The sequence below is a fragment of the Camellia sinensis genome, chromosome 4, assembly GCF_055761805.1.
Source record: "Camellia sinensis isolate YWXY chromosome 4, ASM5576180v1, whole genome shotgun sequence".
Classification (NCBI taxonomy): Eukaryota; Viridiplantae; Streptophyta; class Magnoliopsida; order Ericales; family Theaceae; genus Camellia; species Camellia sinensis.
Window position 1 is genome coordinate 215,657,691 of NC_138964.1, and position 19,790 is coordinate 215,677,480.

The following is a 19,790-nucleotide window of genomic DNA, read 5'->3' on the forward strand; positions in this document are numbered from 1 at the left end:
AAATATCTGGGTGTTGGTTGTATCGCGTGATACCCATTGAATCTTGAAAGATTTCAAACATATGTCTAGGACTACCAGTAAATGAAGATGGCAAAACAAACCTTTGACCAATTTGACCACATCACACATAATCTGGATCCATATCTAACAACTCTTGGTAAAGCTCAGCCTGAAGTTTCCCTTGATTAAGCTTGTAGTATGTCAATCGATTTTGCTCAGTTGCAACCCAAGAATCTACCAAAAACTCTTGAAATAGTTTCCCACCTCTCAAAATTGTTGGATACTCTGTGCGTTGTTCAAACAAACAATAATTATAAAAATCCATTTGAGTAAGTCGACTAGTTAAAGGTCGATCATACTGAACGTTCCACGATTTCAACTCAGGTTCCCATCCAAGCTCACCATATGGAAAAAATAAAACATAATGTAATAGCAAATATGCTGGGTGACATTCATTAATTTGCATCAACTCATTATTTCCTCAGAAATGTAAGATAATATCTCTCATTCCATTTACCTCTGTTCCATCACCTAGTATTACAATTACAATCTCATCTGCAGTTGGTAGGTTATACCGACGTCGTTCAGTTGTTGAATTGTAATGAAGATGAGCAGGTAGATTGTTTTCTATCGAGTCTAATTGATGTAAAATGGCGTGAGCTTGGCGAAATTTATCTACAAATGCATTGACTTGCAACAAACTATCCTGAATAGTTTTGAGAACATCCCTTCTCAAGTTAAGATTTCTATGATTACGATTTTCTAAAACTAAATATGGGTCATGGATATACAGTTGAACATAACTCGCATCCTGCCCTGGTTGTGGTTGTAGTGATCCTGTTCGATGTCGTAATTCGCCATGAATTGTGAATGATGTAGGGCCTCTTCCACTGAATACTCTATGATCCAATGTACCACCAAGACTCGTAAAAGCATTGGTTGCATTGTACACTTAAGTATAACTTCGAAAGGATTTTGACTGATCATTATTCTCATCATACAACGCCTGAAGTGGTGGAGGGGGGGTAATAAGTAAAGGTAGCCTGATCTTTCCTTCCAAACAGCAAGTTCCGAATAAGGGACGTTTCATAAATGATTTTGTCAATTTTTCATCCATCCAATGTAAGGCTGAACAATAAGGACATAATACATCCATCTTGCCAAGATAATGGCGGCAAGAATCTTTGTGTGCCCGGGCGTCAATCGATGTACTCATAGGCATATCTTCTAATTCATCATTAGTACATAGATCTTCTTGAAGAAATCGATTTATAGGAGTAGACCTACGGATATTTGTGTATAAATAACATTCCGTAAAACAAAACAATATGAGTAAAAGTATGTATTTCAAGATTAGACATAGTAGTTTACCGATTCCTTTGTGGAGCTAAAGATGTGCTTGGCATAGAAAACAAACATGTAGAATGATTGGTAACCATTGTTCGTTTTTGTGCCGAAGGAGAATCTTCAGTTATTGTTTCCCACTCCAAGCGAGTGTGATCGCGACAAATTGGTGTTAAAAAAGGTTGTCGTAGTTAAGCACATTCTTCTAATCCCTTTTGTTTCCGTTCAAAGCATTGAAATTCAAAGTAAGACTTTTCATTTTTTTCACGCTCTCGCCGTGCACGTTGGGCCAATGCAGCTGTTGATATTACATTATCATTTTGTACCTAAAATGAAAATATTTTATCATTGATGCAAAATATGTAAATATTTTGTGCTTAAAATGAAACTATCTTCTTATTTCTTTCCTTTCTCTTAATTTTATTTTCTATTTTATTTGTTTTATACTTTTAATAGTGTTATCTTTATTTCTTTCTTTCTTCATGCATTTTGTTTTTTATTAAAAAAAAAATAAATTAAAAACCTATATTTTTTAGTTTCTCATTTCTTTATATATTTTTTCTTTATTCCTTCGTTTCTTTTTTCCTATTCTCTTCATATAAGTGGCAACTTGTGGATGGTAAATTATAAATGCACATGTATCCATGCAAAATAAAAATAAATAAATTTGGAAAACACATACAAATAATAGCAAGTTATAGGAAAATATATTATTATTTTACAAAAATAACATAAAACAACAAATTCATTTTATTCATTCATGCCTTTTAACTATTCAAAATTTTGATTAGTTTTGCATCATATTTTTTAAAAAGAATAAATACCACTTGACATGCATTTGTCATTCTCTTGTCAATAGGAGCCATCTTTTCTTTTCCTTTAGACATAGGGTTGACATTTTCTTTTTCTTTTGCCTGACAAATATAAACAAAATATTCAAAAGATTCAAAAAATCTTATATAATGTTATATAAATAAAATAAATACAATTATTGACTTGATTTTGTACTTACCACACGAACATGGATAACATTAAGGTCGTGTTCATCGCGGATGACCACACAAATATTTCTAAATAGGGTTATAGGAGCAAGCCTACAGAAATGGATTATGAACAAATTAAAACCTATATAATAAAGTGGTAATAGTAAGAGTATATATTTCAAGAATTAAATATAATTGTTTACTAATTTGGTGTTAAAGAAGATTGTCTTGAGTTAATACATTCCTTTGATCTTTCTCGTTCTCGTCACAGGCATTGTCCCAATTGGTATGCAAAACATGGCTTTTGATTTTTTTCACGTTCTAGTTGTGCACGTTGGGTCAATGCAGCTTTTGATAACACATTATCATTGTGTGCCTAAAATGAAAATATTATATAAGTAGGTGTATAAAATGTGAAGATTAGCCTCTCTCTTGCTTCCCTTTCATCATGTATTTTTTCTTCCTTTTAACTAACTTTTTCTCTTCACTCGATTGAATTGTTAGTCACATAAGAACCAATGCATGTATTGATGAAATTTAAAAAACAGAGGAAAAAATAATTTGAAAACACATTAAGCACACAAAACTACAAACTCACTGTGCACTTATTTATTTAAAGACACTACCCATCTCTTTACAAAATGTACGTTGAAAAGGTAAATATTAGATTCTTGGGTACCTAAAATGTGAATATTAGCATGTAATTTTTTCTACTTTTCTTTTCACTCTTCTTGTTCTTTCCATTATATTAAATTTTATTTTTGTCTTTTTCTTCTTTCCTTAAGAGCTTCTTATAAGAAAAATTAAAAAAAATTAAAAAATTATATTATGTAGTTTCCTTTTCATCACATATTTGTTCCTTATTCTTCTTTTCCTTTTTCGGTTTCTTCTTTTACATTTTTATTATGTTATGTTGTAAATGCAACATGTGTTCATACAAATAGACAAACATATTAAAAATTCATATTAATCATACAAATGCATTAGCATGTTGTACAAATGCTTACTTTAACATGCTTCAGAAAAACATTTCACATTCAATAAAAAGAATTAAAAAAATATATGAGAAAGAAACTTTTAAAAAATGTACATAAAAAAGAGTATATGATACTATGCAATTCCTAAAAAAATCTATATAAAAAAAAATTATATAACATTCGAAAAAGAAACTTTTAAAAATTGTTAAGAAACCATACCACGGGATGTGCATTTTCCTTTCCTTTGCCAGAAGGGATAGCCTATTCTGTTTCCTTTGATATTGCTTTGTCTTTTTCCGTTGCCTTTGCCTATAAAAAATAAGTGGAATATTGTGACGCCCCGAATCTACACTATTGGTTGCAGTCAATGGAGAGTCACTAATGAGTCCTATGGTCAATAACCAAGTAAGATCCCAGATTGCCGGAGGAGTCAAATTGGCCTACTTTCTAAGTCCAGCTTTCTTAGGCAGCACACTACCCCTTTGATAGATCTTAAAAGGTATTGATACAAGGTCTCACAAGCAATGATAAGGTTTATATATATGTACATAATAACCACGAATATCCTTAATTACAAAAGCCCGTCCCATTACATTACATCCCAAAAAGAAAATTTAAATCTTCATATGAGCCTTACAAAATATCAAAAGGAATTTCTAACTTTCCTAAGATAGCCAAAAGTCTTCGAAGGTTTCAAGTTCGTTGTCTCCAGCTATAAGCTCCTCTTCGACACCTGACATAATACGCCGTGAGCTTTGAATGCCCAGTAAACACACACACACCCCGCATCTTTTTCCCAGTCCAATACAAAATCACAAATATAACATCAAGTAGTAAGGCATGATACTCAACTAAATAAATAAAGGGTTACAAGTTAGATGTTAGCCAACTAGAAATCCCCCAAAGAGATTTCGTCCTCCCAACCACAAGAATCGGACGCGGATTATTCGGTATACCCCCTCTTTTGCTACTTTGTTGCAGAACTAATCTCGAATGCCTACCAACGGTTATTTACTGCATAGCGCCAACCACAGGGCCTCAAAAGAGACGGTAAAATAGGGCATTGCCCAAATCCCTCCTCACACCAAACCACCTAGGGTCCGAATACAACCGCTCCGTTCAAGGGTTTCGAAAACCACTTGCGCAAGACTTTAACTTCCAAATAGGGAACGCATCCCAACAATCCATACATCACACATTATCATCTTTTCGTTACTCAAGTGATCGAAAATCCAATACCATCCCGATTAAGTTTCCCGTGGAGTTAAATGTTTTAAAACAAGGCTAAACCAACTTAACATGATAATAATATCCACATAAGCATGCATCATTAAGATGAAGGAGATAAAGAACATAACCATAACACGTACACTATCATGCCAAGATATGATCATAAGCTAATAAGCATTTTCATGAACACAAGAGCATAAAACACCCATGCATAACAGAATTTCCAGATTCGATATCACATATGGATTAGAATGAAAAGGACTATTTTAGATTTTTCACCGGACTCGGCCTTCCTATGGTTCATAGAGAATTTAATCTAGTTTCCAGAACATATTTTGGAAAAGGGATAGCTTTTCTAGATTTTAAGTTATTTAGAAAACACTCCAGCGCTGTCCAGATTTGTCGACCGTTACGAAAATTTGATTTTCTTGCAAACCGCTCACTGTTTTTCAATGAAACCAATTTTAGTTGAAATATAACTCCTTAAGGAAGATTTTGACATAAAATAGACGTCCAAAATAATTTTATAAATGTTTCTAGGATTTTTGAAAGTTGGCTGTAAAAACATATTCTAAGGCACAATACCCAAAACAAAAAAAATTGTGAGAAAATGGATGCACTAAGGGAAAAATTTTGTTTCTTTTGTGATGAAAACATGCTAACTAACATATATTAAACTCAAAAAATTTTCTTGAAGGTGTGCCTTTGGAAAGTTTGAGAGATTGGTATGAAAAAGATAGTTTTGTACCGAAATGAGGGAAAATACAAGAGAGGTAGAATCAAGGCTCAACTCTTATCATTTTTAACATGAGTAACTCATCAGTAACACATCTAAAAACATTATCTAGAACCCTTAAGAACATGTATTTGAAAAAGGAAAATGAAAGAGAAGATTGTGTTGTGGCTTACTTGCTAGGCTTGAACAAGAGTGCTCTCCTCTTCCTTCCTCTCCCTCTCAAGACTTCTCTCTTGCTCTCCTTTTTCTCCTCTAGGCTGAATGTGTGTGTGAGTTTGTTGTTTGTGTTTGCCAAGCTAGGGGGTGGTGGTATTTATAGGCAAATTTTGGTATAAAAAGACATAAAGGCCCACTAGTTGGAATTGGATGGAAAAGTTAGGATTTACTTGGAGTCTAATGGAATAGGAGTGGTTAGGGAGCTTAATCATAGGATTAGACAATATCTACTTGGTCCCTAGTTGAAATAAAACTAGTATTGGAAACAAAACCCTAGGTCTAGGGGTACTGGGTGTTAGGGTTTCTAGAATACCATGATTACAATTCTTGAAAATAGACTCTTCACATCTTCTTAGGGTGGCCGGCCATTGGGAAAGGTGATGGGGCTTTTTTTTTATTCAATTTAGGTACTAAGGACACATCTCCCAATGTATATATATATATAGATCTCAAATTGATTGATGGTACCTATAGTCTAAAAGTACATGTACTAGTTTTGGAGAAATTCTTGAAATTAATAAAAGAAGTGAGGACTTGGAATTAAACTCATGTATTGGAACCTTACTTATGTAGAATTAAATTAAATTATGCTAAGGAACCTAATTTGGCTAGGATATTCCTGTTTTGATAAAAATAAAAATGCTAACCTGCAAGATTCGAAATAATTCCAGGAACTGAGGGGCTTTAAGAAAATAATTCAAACATTAAGGTTTTTAAAGATAATACATTTTTCAGAGGCTTCACAAATATATTTATAAATTATTTTTAAAATGACAAGAAAATGCATGTCCAATGTTCAAGTGACTTTTAAGCTTACCTCACGAATGCGAATAGTATTAAGGTCACACTCATCACGGATAACAACATTAACATTTTTTTTTTTTGAAGAAATCGAACCTATACATACAAAAACTTTAGAGTGATAAATAAAAATTTATACACATAAATAAGAAAATTAGTAAATGGAGGTGATATTACAGTTCGGTGTAAGTCTCCATCCATCTATAAAGTATGAGGAAAAAAAACAATTTATTAGAAGAAAATTAGATATGATAAGTTTTTTAAAATAAAAAAAAAAACTTACTTGACCAAAAATAGTGATATTGTTCATAACTATTGTACTTCAATTTAAAAATGTTTGGTTATATAATTTTAGACACCAAGAAACAAAAAATTAGCAATAATAAAAGTTAACATGGATTTCAAAATTTTATTTAAATAAATAACTGCCATGGATAGAAAATACTTAACGGGCTGCAATCAAGAGGAGAAGAAATAAAAATATAAACATCTAAGAAAAAAAAAAAAAAGGCCAACCCAATGTTTAGAATAGATGTATTTTAACAATCACATTAAAATGATAAAATTAAAATCGGAGCACAACATATGTCCAAATTTGAACTCTTCTTTTTTCTAACTGATTTCAATTTTATAGAGATGAAATTAAAACCAAAATCAAAACCCATTATAATCATAAATATTTTGAAGTTCATCATTTATCACTTAGAAAGTCCAAACGTAAATTTATCCCCAAAAAAAAAAATCAACAGATAACAAAACCAATTTATAAGCAATAATGAATAATTATTTCATGAAGGCAACTAAAGTAATACACACACATATATATTCACCAGAATTTTTTGAAATACAACATAAAATATTATACTCCCTTAAAAAGGTGTAAAAAAAAAAAAACATAAACTCTATTGCCATATTACACATAAACATTAAAATGCCAAGTCTCCGAAATGTTTCTTTTAATTAGGAACTCTAGATATTCAAAATAAATTATATGAAAAATATTTATCATCTCTACATTAGAATCACACAGCAAATATATTACATTTGAATGGTATAATTTTTTTTTAATATAATAAAATGTTAAATACATTTTTTTGAGTGTGTGAGTTTAATTTTTTTTCTTGCAAGAAGATCAGCTAAACAAATCACCCTTACTTTCTTTTTAAATAGCTCCAAACAAACAGTCCCTTCCCTCTCAGACTAATTTCTACAACATAGAGCACTAACCACAAACCAAGTCCCAAATAACCTCTCTCTCTCTCTCTCTAATCAAACTCACATTTTCTGAGCAAACCCATAACCTATGCCTAAGGTCTGTCCATGCCAAACAACTAATTTGAGAAACCTGGTGCACAAACAACCAATTTGATTCAAAGCAAACCTTTGGGTTAAGTTAGAACAAAAAGGATCAATTTTGATGTTGTGTGTCAACAAATGGAAGGTAGATAATCAGAAGAATGGGTAAGGGAAAAAGAACAGTCAATTTACAATAGTCAAATGAAAACAAATATTGGCCTAAAACAACAGTCAAATGAAAACATACACCAATGAAAGATACATGCCCAATCCATGCATAACATAATCCTAGAAAGAATGGTTAGAAGGAACTTTATTTTTGTGGGAACAGGGTATTTTATTTTTAAGTGTTTTTGCTACATCTCTTTGGCCCCTAAACATGTTGTGTTTTCATGAGCTGCAAACAAACTTTGCTTACATATGGTTTCATGGTGGATTTGTTTGTGGTTGCCTTGGAGTATGAAAACACAAACACAAAATACAAACCCTTAGAAACACAAAATATTGGCCAAAACTGTCTGACCCAAATATTGGCCAAAAATTGTCAACTATCAAACAAAAAAATAAGATAAACAAAAATTATAACAAAATTGAGAGAAAGATGAACAAACTAAGATGAACAGAATTAGAAAGTGTGATTTCTTTAATTGTTGCCAACTATCAAAGAAATGAATTAATAGTTGGAGCCTTATCTGTGTCACCAAAAGATAGGTGATATTTCTTTGTTCAACATGCTATCCATCAAGGTGAGCTGCAAAGGTAAGACTGGGTGCAAGGTGAAGAAAGGTCGTGATTTTCATGTAAATATTTTCTGAAAATGATTAGATTTAAGTTTGTTTTTGAATATTTTTTATTTCAAAAATATTAAAATAGGTTTCTGAAAGGGTTTGTTTAACTAGCAGTTTGATTTTTGATTTTCACTTTATTGTAAGTTGTTAAGCTTATACTAAGTTATTTTGCTATAACTCTTTGGCCCCTGAAAAAACTTTGCTTACATATGGATTTGTGTGGTTGCCTTGGATATGCAAACACAAACACAAAATACAAACCCTTAGAAACACAAAAAAAGATAGAAACAGGCACACAAAATATTGGCCAAAACTATCTGACCCAAATATTGGCCAAAGAAAATAAAGCTTTCTTGTAATTAAACTAAACAAAGCTTTCTTGTAATTAAAGTAAATAAAGCTTTCAAACTAAACAAAGCACACCTTCATTGTTGTTGTGGGTCTCAAATTTATTTATGACAAAGTTGCTATTTAAATATGATCCATTGTAGTGGTTTTATTATAACTAAAAGTGGCTTAGCTTTCTACTCGAGCAGATGTTCAAAACCCATTTCAGATCAAGTAACCATACAACAAACTAATTTTAAATTAAAACCCATTTCCCATTAAAGAATCAAATCCATTTCATAAATCAAAACCACATGAGAATGCTGATACAAAGAATGGCTGGTAGGAATTTTAAACATGCAAACCACCTTAACTTTTGTTTATGGAGGTGTCACGACCCAAACCCACCCCTATGGGTTTAGCACCGTAACCGGCCAGTAATCCGAGATTACCGAAGGCCTACTTAACAGTAAAACAGTAATACAGAGTACAGGGGCTGGCAGAAGCCAAAACAATAATGAAAAGATGTCCAATGCGCTGTGACAGTCTGTATGCAAAAAGACTTTTTAAAACATATTCACATTCAGGACAAATAGTATATACATATGTCACATACAATCATTCAGGTTAGGGACCAAGTCCCTACCATAACAGTACAGTACAGGTCTATACAGTCTATACAAAACAGATACAGAAAGAAGGAAATCTAAAACACCCCGAAGCAGCCTTAGCTTGGCAGCACTTGGAACCTCAAGGTGAGGCACGATGGTTGGCTTGACAAAACAAGAGCTAATCCGACGCTCCTAACTCCGGTCCGGTGCCTGAACACTTACATATATATATAAACAGTAAGCTAAAGCCCAGTGAATAACATATGCGTAAAGAGGTTAAGAATGAATGTCCTTTCAGTATTGAAAACAGTCATTTATCAGTATAACAATCATTCAGTTTGTGGCTCATAATTCATGCCATAACAGTCATTCAAAAACTATAATAGTTATATGTGGTACATCCAATAGCAAAGCAGTACAGTAGGTCTTAACAGACCGAGCAATCAATGATGGCCATCATATCAGTAAACAGTAGTGGTTCCAAACATGGGAATCGACAGAGATCTCTGTAACAGTAGCAGTAACAGTTCAGTAACCACGAATACAGTTCACAAAATAGGACAAACATTCATTCAGTAAACAGTGTCATTTCATAAAGCAGATCAGTCATTTGTTCAGAAAATAATCTCAATTGAACATATCTTTACAACATTGTTACTCACAGAGTACTAGGTTAAGCAGCTAGAGCGTCCTCGGATGCCAACCCTACAGTTACAGAATGAACACACACTAAGCTACACAGTTGGGAAAATAATAACTTAATTCCTAAATTGCCTCGGTGTGGTTCTACATCAATATCCTCATTAAGATGCCTTAAACTAGGCCTAAGAATGCCTAGGATGGAATGAGGATGCAAAGATGCACTTAAAAACACTTTTCAAAATTTTCAGAAAATAGGGGTCTTGCTCGAGCGTGGCTTTCTACGCTCGAGCGGACATGCAGGCAAAGGAGCTCCACTCGAGCGTGACTTTCGTCGCTCGAGCGGACTGTAAGCTACAGTAAAAATACTAGATGTACAAAAATCACGCTCGACGGGCGCTCAATCCACGCTCGAGCGTGAGACACAAGTCCTCGCTCGAGCGTGCATTCTCTCGCTCGAGCGGACTATAAACACATGCAAAGTACTGGATACACGCATTTTACGCTCGAGCGCCACTTTCTTCGCCCGAGCAGACTGCATGCACACAAGGCATACGCTCGAGCGTGGAGTTCCTCGCTCGAGCGTGAGTCCAAAATCTGAAATTTCCAGATTTGAACCTCAAGCTCAAAACTCAACTCTAATGCATCAAAACTCAACCTCTTGAGCCCATTTTCTGGAAAAACACTTTAAACCCATAATATAACATGTTTTGAAGATCAATTTGTAAAATCAAAGCCCAAGGGTGAGTCAATTAAACACATTTTCAAATAAACATCAAGAACAAAACTCAAATGTAACATGCATGAGCTTATATGAACTTAAAGCTTCAAACACAAGATCAAATGAGCCAAACCTTCCAAAAACATGGTGAATTCATGGATTATAACAATAATATAGACATGCATGCAATAATTTCCATGAAAACAACTCTAAATTTCAAGATATGCACATGCATGCATGATCTAACTCTCAATTCAACATTGTAAACCAATTCTAGACTCAACTCACTAAACTTCCATGAATCATGCAAGACATAACTTCAATTCACAAATGAGAGGATGAAATTTCTACCTTATGTCTTGAATTCAAGATATACAAGCTCAAATATACAATTCTCTTCCAAATTCTTCAAGTCTCCGAGCTAAATTTGTTGAAATCAAGTTTTTCCTCTCTCTCTCTCTCTCTCTCTAGTCGGTTATGGTTCAAGGAATGGGCTGATGGAATGATATAATGCTAGCATATAGAAATCAAATAAAAGCTTATGAAAGTCCACTAAGTGGCATTCTTGTAAATAAGTCCAACTTTGATAATTTAGCTTATTTGATCCAATTTAAACATACCAAATCACATTTCAATTAAATATGCCATAAAATCACATAAATTCTAATCAGCACAAAACACTAATCAATTTCAGATTCGGCCGCCGATAAGGCATTCAATTTGCAGTTTAAAACATAAAACACGAACAGATAATTTAACAGTCAAACAGATAGACATGCATTTAAACTAGCACACTCAATCAATTAACTCAGAATTTCAATCAATTCAATTACTTATTATGATCAGTCTCAGTTTAGCAGTAATCAGTGGTGTTATCAATAAACAGTAGTGAGGGTTGTCACAGGAAGATGTGTTGATACTTGAGCAGATATTTAACTTTGATGTAGATTTAGACTGTTGGAAGAATTGTATCTTAAGCAAATCATTTGGCCCCTGAACAGGTTGTATTTTCATGAGCTGCAAACAAACTTTGTTTACATATTGTTCCTGGTTGCCTTAGAGTATGCAAACACAAAAACAAAATACAAAGTATTGGCCAAAACATTTGCCCTGTTTTTTATTCATTGGATTAATGAACTTTTTTAATTATAAACAAATATTATTTTATTCTCTCGTAATCCCCTCATTTTCAAAACAGAGGCATTTATATAATTAAAATTGGAGATGAATGTTTATTTTCAATCCCCTCAAAATAGAGGCATTCATTTTCAAAATTGGAGGCATTTTTTATTTTTTTATTTTGCGTGTAAACTCTTTATTAATATTAATATTAAGTAAATACAAAATAAGAAGACTGAGTAACTTTTAAAGAGAAGTTGTAATATTTTTAACAAAAAAATCATATAAAGAGAATATATGAAGAAACTAAAAAAATATAAAAAGTTTGAGATTCAATGCAAACATTCTTTCATATAAAATATAATTATTTTATATAAGTAATTATAAAGCAAACATTTATATAATTATTTTATTTTAATAATTAAAAAATCTTAGTGCAAATAACTGAAAAATTATTAACATAATATTATTTAGTGTTGACGGTACATTGTTTGGTTCTGTAACCTAATTAATGGCTGAATATTGGAAGTAAACACAATGTGTATAACTTTACCATCGAGGAGGAAAGGAGGTTACACAAAATATTGACCAAAAATAGCTTGAATTACTAATGAAAAGATTTTATTTTCATGAAGTTTTAATGGAAAGATACATGCCCTCTTTTACCATTTCCCAAAAAGCTTTTTTGATTACTAACGAAAAAACAACCATAAATAGGGGTGTCCACGGATCGGTTTCGTGCGGTTCGGTTGACGGGTTGGACCCGCCCGATGGGGTGCGGGTTGGGAAAAAATGGAACCGCATCCGCCCGCAGTGCGGGTTGCGGATTGAACGGGTGGGTCATGCGGTTGTGCGGGCGGTTGCGGGCGGTTTAGGAATTATTTTTTATTTTATTTTTTGCTTCAATAGAGTGCAAAATTGCAACTGAGAGATTTTTTCTTTTGATAGATTTTTTTCGGCAGTTTTTTTTGTTAAACAGATTATTATTATTATTATTTAGATTATTATTAAAGAGATTATTATTATTATGCAAATTATTAAACAGATTATTATTCAGATTATTATTAAACAGATTATTATTATTATTCAGATTATTTTTTTCGCAGTTTTTTTTTTAAACAGATTATTATTATTATTATTATTTTTATTCAACAATAAAAACATTTTCTATTGTTAAATAATCAAAGCAAAATGTTACAAACCCCTTTGCAAACCCATAACACAACAACACAACCAAAAGCATATTCTTGTATTAAATAAAATAAGCAAAAAGTTACAAACCCACGACAAAACAAGTCTGCAAACCATAAATAAATGGAGGAGAGGAAAGATCTGGGCGAGGTACCTTCTGTTTTTTTTTTTTTTTGCTATAGATCTTCCAAATCTGCCATTTCTAGATCTGGTTTGGGGTGACGGCGGCACTGCAACAGGGAGAAGAGGAGGGGATGGAGAGACGACAGCGGCGGTAGAGGAGAGGAGAGCAATGACGACGGGAAGGGGATGAAAAGAGAGGTAGGCGAAAGAGAGAAAGTGAGAGAGTGAGAGACATAGCAAATGAGAGAAAAGGAGAGACAGCTAGGTAGAGAGAGAAAGGAGGATAAAAAAATGAATTTGAGAGAGACATACCCAATTTTTTTTTTCTTTTAAACATAAGCTGTGGGTCATGTGGGCGGGTTGCAGATTTGCAAGGGTAGGGTCGGGTCTGACCCGAACCCGATTTTGTATGGAAAAACTATTTATGCATACGGGTAGGGTCGGATTTGTGCGGGTAGAGTCGGTTTGGGCGGGTTGTGCGGGTCGGATAAACCGTTGCCCACCCCTAACCATAAGTTTTTATTTCCATGAAGTTACAATGGAAAATACTGACCCAACACACTGAGAGAAAGAAGGAGAGACAAAAATTGGTAACTATACACCATGAGCACAGAGCCAACTAATAAAAAACTTTGGTAATAAAAACAGAGTCTACTTTAATGTAGTCAACTTGTTCTTCTTCTTAAGTTTTACTCAATAGTCATGCCTACCAAACGTTACCAAAGCAATAACAAAAGAAAAAAATAAGAACCAAAGTAATAAACTAACCCAGCCATCAGCAAAATAGAGAGAAAGGAGGAGAAACAAAAGCAAAAACAAAAAAATTACTGTAATGAATAGCCGAGTAGCCGAAGTGATGTCGCAGGCGGAGTGAACAACGGTGAGAGTGGTCGAAGTAAGCTCTGATGAAGGCAAAAGCTGAGAAAGGAAAAAAAAATTCAAGAAGAAGAACATGTTGTATTAGTTAAGATAAAAATGAGAGAATCCTAAATAATAGTCAATTACCCGAATCAATTGTCTTGAACCCAGAAATTAAAGTCATGTTTTCAACTCTATTGAACCCAGCACTTAATCTCAACCATGGATATTTATTAGAATTGTTCTGAGCCATTCAAAGAAAATGTGTCTCTTATACATTTTATATATTTTAAAAAACCCTTCTCCCTTATTATATAGATATTTTTATTTTTTTTTATTTTTTATCTTTTTTGAATCACACTACTCTTCTATTTTTTTTTTTACATATTTTCGTAAAAAATTAAAAAATATATTTATTTAGATCATTCCAAACATTTTCAAAGTAATATTTTTTTTTAAAAAGAAAAATACTCTAAAAGATCTAAAAGATAGAGTCAAATGTTTTAAATTGATAGGCAGTGAGATATCTATTTCAATAATAAAATGTAATAAATAAATAAATAAAGGGTAAAGAAACTTTCAAAATGCATATGAAAAGAAACCTCCAAATTATGAACTTGCACAACAAAGTATAAAAATTTATTGAATTTTTTATTTTTTATTTTTTTTGGTATTTAATATATCTTATTATATTTAATGAATTTTTGAATTTTTTTTGCACAAATTTCTTATTTTTTTAAAAATACTTGAATTAACTAAAAATTAAAAAATATAAATTCAAAATTCAAAATTCAAAAAACTATGTTTAAAAACTTCGAATGTATATGAGCATCCGTATCAAACTAGTTTAAATCATTTTTTAACTAAATTAGTGATATTATTTATCAAAAATGGACCTTCATCAGTCTCGCTACACTAAGTCGCTAATTTACGAGTATTATAGTAGTCCTGTTTGGTAGAGTTGTGGGAAAGTGCTTATAGCTTATGCCTAAACAGCTTATAGCTTATAACTTTCAGTTTAAGCTGATTTCCAACTTATTCTTAAAGCATCTCCTGCCCCACTCAAAGAATAAACTGATTTCTGACCTCCACAAAGTAAAAGCTATAAGTTATAAGCTAAACCAAACACATCAAAATAGCTTAAATTAAACTGAAAGCTGAAATAAGCTGTAAATAATTTCTGCCAAACAAGCACAGTATCTCGCTACAACAAGCGAGGTACTGTTCATCGCTACAACACGGAGATTAGTGTTATCGGATGTCTGCCCGAAAGTTCAGCTGGTCAATCGGTCAAAGGTCAATTTTTTTTTTATTTTTTTATATTTTTTAAGAATTGTTTGGCTGATAACTCATTAATTTAATAAAATAATAATAATAATAAACACAATAAAAAAATAATATTTTAATAAAATTAAATTAAAATAGAGAATTTGATGCAATAAGTACTAAAGATGTGATTAATTAAAATAATAAAATATATATTTTTTTATGTGTTATTTAACTAAAATTTTGAAGAAGCCGGTGTGATGCTCTAATAGTTTCTTGTTTAACAAAAAAGCTACCAAACAAAGCTCAAACGCCGTTAATCATAAATACCCTCGCTGGAGAAGGCAGGCAGTCGCAATCAACGGCCCAAATAGAGCCGAATCCCAATCACTTTAAAATCTACGGTCTGGATTCTCCAAAGAAGAAGCAGTCGTCGCACACACCGTTAAGAAAAGTCTGAAGAATTAGGGCTTTCTGGTTTTATATATATAGCCCTAAATCGCATCTCTGCGCTGTTTGGTTGGAACAGAGCTCTCTCTCTCGGTTCTGTGTTTTTTGGTCTCCATTTCTGCAGGAAATCATGGCCAAAGGTCCTGGTCTTTACACTGAAATTGGCAAGAAAGCACGAGGTTCTCTCTCTCTCTCTCTCTCTCTCTCTCTCTCTCTCTCCGTGTATACATGTATGAATCATGTATCTATGTTTCTTGTTGAGTTATTGGTGTGTTGATTGTATTTTTTGAGTGATTTAATTTTTTAATTTTTATGCTAGATCTTCTCTACAAGGACTACCAGAGCGACCACAAGTTCACTGTCACAACCTATTCTCCAACTGGAGTTGTGAGTTTTTTTGCTCATTTTCCTTTCTCAGATCTTTTTACTCACTTCATGAAGCTAGTGTTTCTATCCCTTTTGATGTGATTATATTATACGTGTGTATGTATGCTGTTATTTCAGTTTATGCTGTATAGATTTGTATTTGTATATTTGTATGTATGTATGAGCATCTGATGCTAATTGTCTCAATGAAGCCAAGTGCATTATTGAATGGGGTGGACCTTTTTTATTTTAAGTGTGATTTTGGTGCTTTTGCTTTTTTGTAATTGACTTTTTTTATAAAGAAAAAGAAAAAGTGTGACCATGAATTTTGATGGGTTTTAAGTGGTGTCTATTAGTATCATCACCTTATATAGTTGGCATCACGGGCGATTTTTGAACTATTATTATGCATTGATGCTTAGCCAATATACCTTTTTACCATATGTTTCATGATCTTGAACAGTTCTCTTAAACTTGTATAAGTGACAATTGACAATGGGAATTGGTAGCATCATTGCTTGTGCATTTTGTTAGTGGTTTTGGCTTATCTTATTGTCTATGTTACTGGTTTTCTTTCAGTTTGGTTCATTGATTGAATTTGGAAAGAGCTATTAGTTTACGGGTTTTCAATACATTTTAGGCATTAAATAAATCGATGACTATGCTTTTTTTACTTTTGCTAAGATGCTGAATGACAGAGGAATTGTTCAACTTAGAGCCTGTTTGGTTGTGCAACATGAATTATTTTATTTTTAACTAAAACATTCAAAATCTGCAAGTTCATAGCTGAGTTGGTTCTAAATTTGTTTAGGATTTGAGCATAATAAATTTTGAATCTTCCAATTCTAGATAATCTGCAAGTTCATATATGAGTAATTCAAAATTTGTCTGAGTTTTGAACAAAATAGATTTGAAGTCTCTTAATTTTAGATGTTTTGCAAGTTCATAAATGAGTTAATTCAAAACTTGTTCAGTTGTAGAACTATATAGATTTTGAATCTCCTAATTTTAGATTGTGGGATCTTTTGTTCTAAAAGAATTAAGAAAATATAAATTTTCTTGAAGATTGTAGTTAGATTTCTCAGTTGTTTCATTTCTACAACCAAACAATCATAACTAATTATTTACTATGTAGATGAGCAAAGTCTAAAATGGATCAATACACATTTTTAAGGCAACCAAATGTTATCTTAATCATTAGTTATTTAGCTGTTTTCAAGTTCTTGTATGTTCTTCTATTTTTGCTAGGTAATTGCTTCATCTACCCCCTTGTTTGAAATTTTCTGACTAGGCTTCTATATGTTAATGTCGGTTTGGCACAATTTTTAATTTGTTCATCAGTTTTTTAACTGGATCAATATTGGCTTGTATTTTCTCATCTTAGTTGATACATTCCCTAGGGCTTCGACATGCTATTTATTACTTCCGTCTGACTTAAGCAATGTGTGCCATAATTTAATGTTAGTATAAGAATGTTAATTTTTGTCCCCCTCATTTCAGGTTATTACTTCATCTGGAACGAAGAAAGGCGACATATTTATTGCTGATGTCAATACTCAGTTGAAAAACAAGAACATCACAACTGATATCAAAGTGGACACAAACTCCAATGTGAGTTCCGTCTTATATTTTTCTGTTCAATTTTTTAGCTCCAATGTGAGTTACTTTTCTGTTCAATTAAAAAAAAAAAAATCTTGTATTCAATCTCTTACACTTCAATTATCATCCAAAACTTATGAATTAAATTAAATGAATGCATTATCTGATTTGTGAAACCAAATTCTGATAGTTGATCTCCAGTTTTTACTCACTCACCCATGGGTACACAAGGCTTAGGGCCCATGAGCATTTTGCACTATGAATTCAAGTTGTTGATTACCTCAATATGTCTATTGCAATTTGAAACTATTTTGCTCTTTCCATGTGTTAATATGTTGATGTGTTCTACGAACTTGTATATATGTGGGTTTCTTTAACTCTGCCTTTGAAGTCATAGAAGTAAAAGATGATTGCATTGATAACTATAGATCTCTGTATTATCTTGTTTTTGCACATGCAGCTAGGCTTAAGCATTAGGTGGTTACAAAATAGAGATTGAATTGTATATTATGCACAGTCAATGCTATGAAAATCTCTCATGCCTTAGGCTATAGTGCATTTGGAACATTTCTGAGAACCACATTCAGTTTCTCTCACTCTCCAGATAATGGTTTGATTTGATCATCTAACTGATGTTTTGCTTATGTACTAGCTTTGTACTACTATTACTGTTGATGAGCCTGCTCCTGGATTGAAGACGATCTTTAGCTTCAAGATTCCTGATCAAAGGTCTGGCAAGGTAAGCAATCATTGCTTGATTTCTGTAGTAAAAACTTTTTGTACTATGGTGGTCTCGGCGGGATCACTCTTCTTTTTTCATGTAATGCATTTGAGGGAATTTGGTCTTTTGATATTGTACATCAGTTTGAGCTATTATGTCACATTTAATTTTTATTATACCTAAGTTCGAGGTGTTGCGGATGATTACTGATCTGTCAGTGATTTGTGACAGTTGGAAGTTCAATACTTGCATGACTATGCGGGGATAAGCACAACCATTGGGTTGACAGCAAACCCTATTATCAACTTCTCAGGTGTGGTAGGGACTAATGTTGTTGCACTTGGGACTGATGTCTCCTTTGACTCCAAGACAGGGGACTTCACCAAATGCAATGCTGGATTGAGCTTCACCAACTCAGACCTTATCGCGTCCTTGACCCTGTGAGTTGTTTCTTGTGCAAGATGATTATTTTCATTTTTTCACCTCTTTTTTAGTGGTACCTTCTTATCCTCATTTTTGTGACTAGGCATTTGATAGTACTTATCTTCATGGTTTATAAAACTAAGCTGTTCTTCCCCTTGCATGCACATGTATACTGTTTGTGGTTCATGTTGAACATTTGATGGGAAATTTCTGGTTCCTGCCCTTATCTTGAGCATGTCTTCACAAATGATATGAGTACACTAAATTTGGTTATTGGATGATTGCAAGATTTAGAGAAGTTTAGTTCTGAAGCTTATTAATTCATAGCTGTATTGCTTGCGTGGCTGGTGTGTTATGTTTCTTCGGCGCATAATGTGGTGAGCTTGTGTTGATTCAGGAATGACAAGGGTGACTCTCTCAATGCATCATACTACCATACAGTGAACCCCTTGACCAAGACAGCTGTTGGGGCAGAGGTAATACACAGCTTCTCATCCAGTGTGAACACCATCACCATTGGCACCCAGCATTCATTGGATCCATTGACCACGGTTAAGGCTCGGGTTAACAACACCGGGAAGGCAAGTGCACTCATCCAGCATGAATGGAGGCCAAAGTCACTTTTCACCATTTCTGGAGAAGTAGACGCCAAGTCTATTGACAAGGGGGCCAAGTTTGGGCTGGCGTTGGCTCTCAAACCTTAGGTGGGGAGCAATGAGCTGAGCACAAGGAAGTAGCGTAGTTGACTGTTTAAACGTCTGTTCCTTTATCGGTTGATTCTCATCTTTTTGATGGTTTTTGGATTGTAAAAATAATTCTAGAGGGTTTATATAAATTTGTTTCAATACTTAGTTCTTACATTCCCTTGGCTAAACTGGGTAGTACCTGATATTTGCAGAGCTTTATGAGTAAGACTTGCGATTTTTTTTCAATTGGATGGTGTGCTTTTTAGAAGGAAAATTGTTTCATCTGGTCCAGGGTGTTGTATCTAACCAGGTTTTTCTG

The 19,790-nt window shown here is 33.1% G+C and overlaps 1 protein-coding gene across 1 annotated transcript; it reads left to right on the plus strand.

Annotated features, from left to right (window-relative positions):
• The first annotated feature begins 15,485 nt into the window (after positions 1–15,485).
• On the plus strand, positions 15,486–19,717 carry LOC114294499 (mitochondrial outer membrane protein porin of 34 kDa). The gene is made up of 6 exons (XM_028238637.2): positions 15,486–15,855; positions 15,996–16,063; positions 17,543–17,653; positions 18,294–18,380; positions 18,594–18,802; positions 19,183–19,717. Exons 1-6 carry the CDS (start codon positions 15,807–15,809, stop codon positions 19,487–19,489), a joined length of 831 nt encoding a protein of 276 aa, XP_028094438.2. The 5' UTR covers positions 15,486–15,806; the 3' UTR covers positions 19,490–19,717.
• The last annotated feature ends 73 nt before the right edge of the window (positions 19,718–19,790 follow it).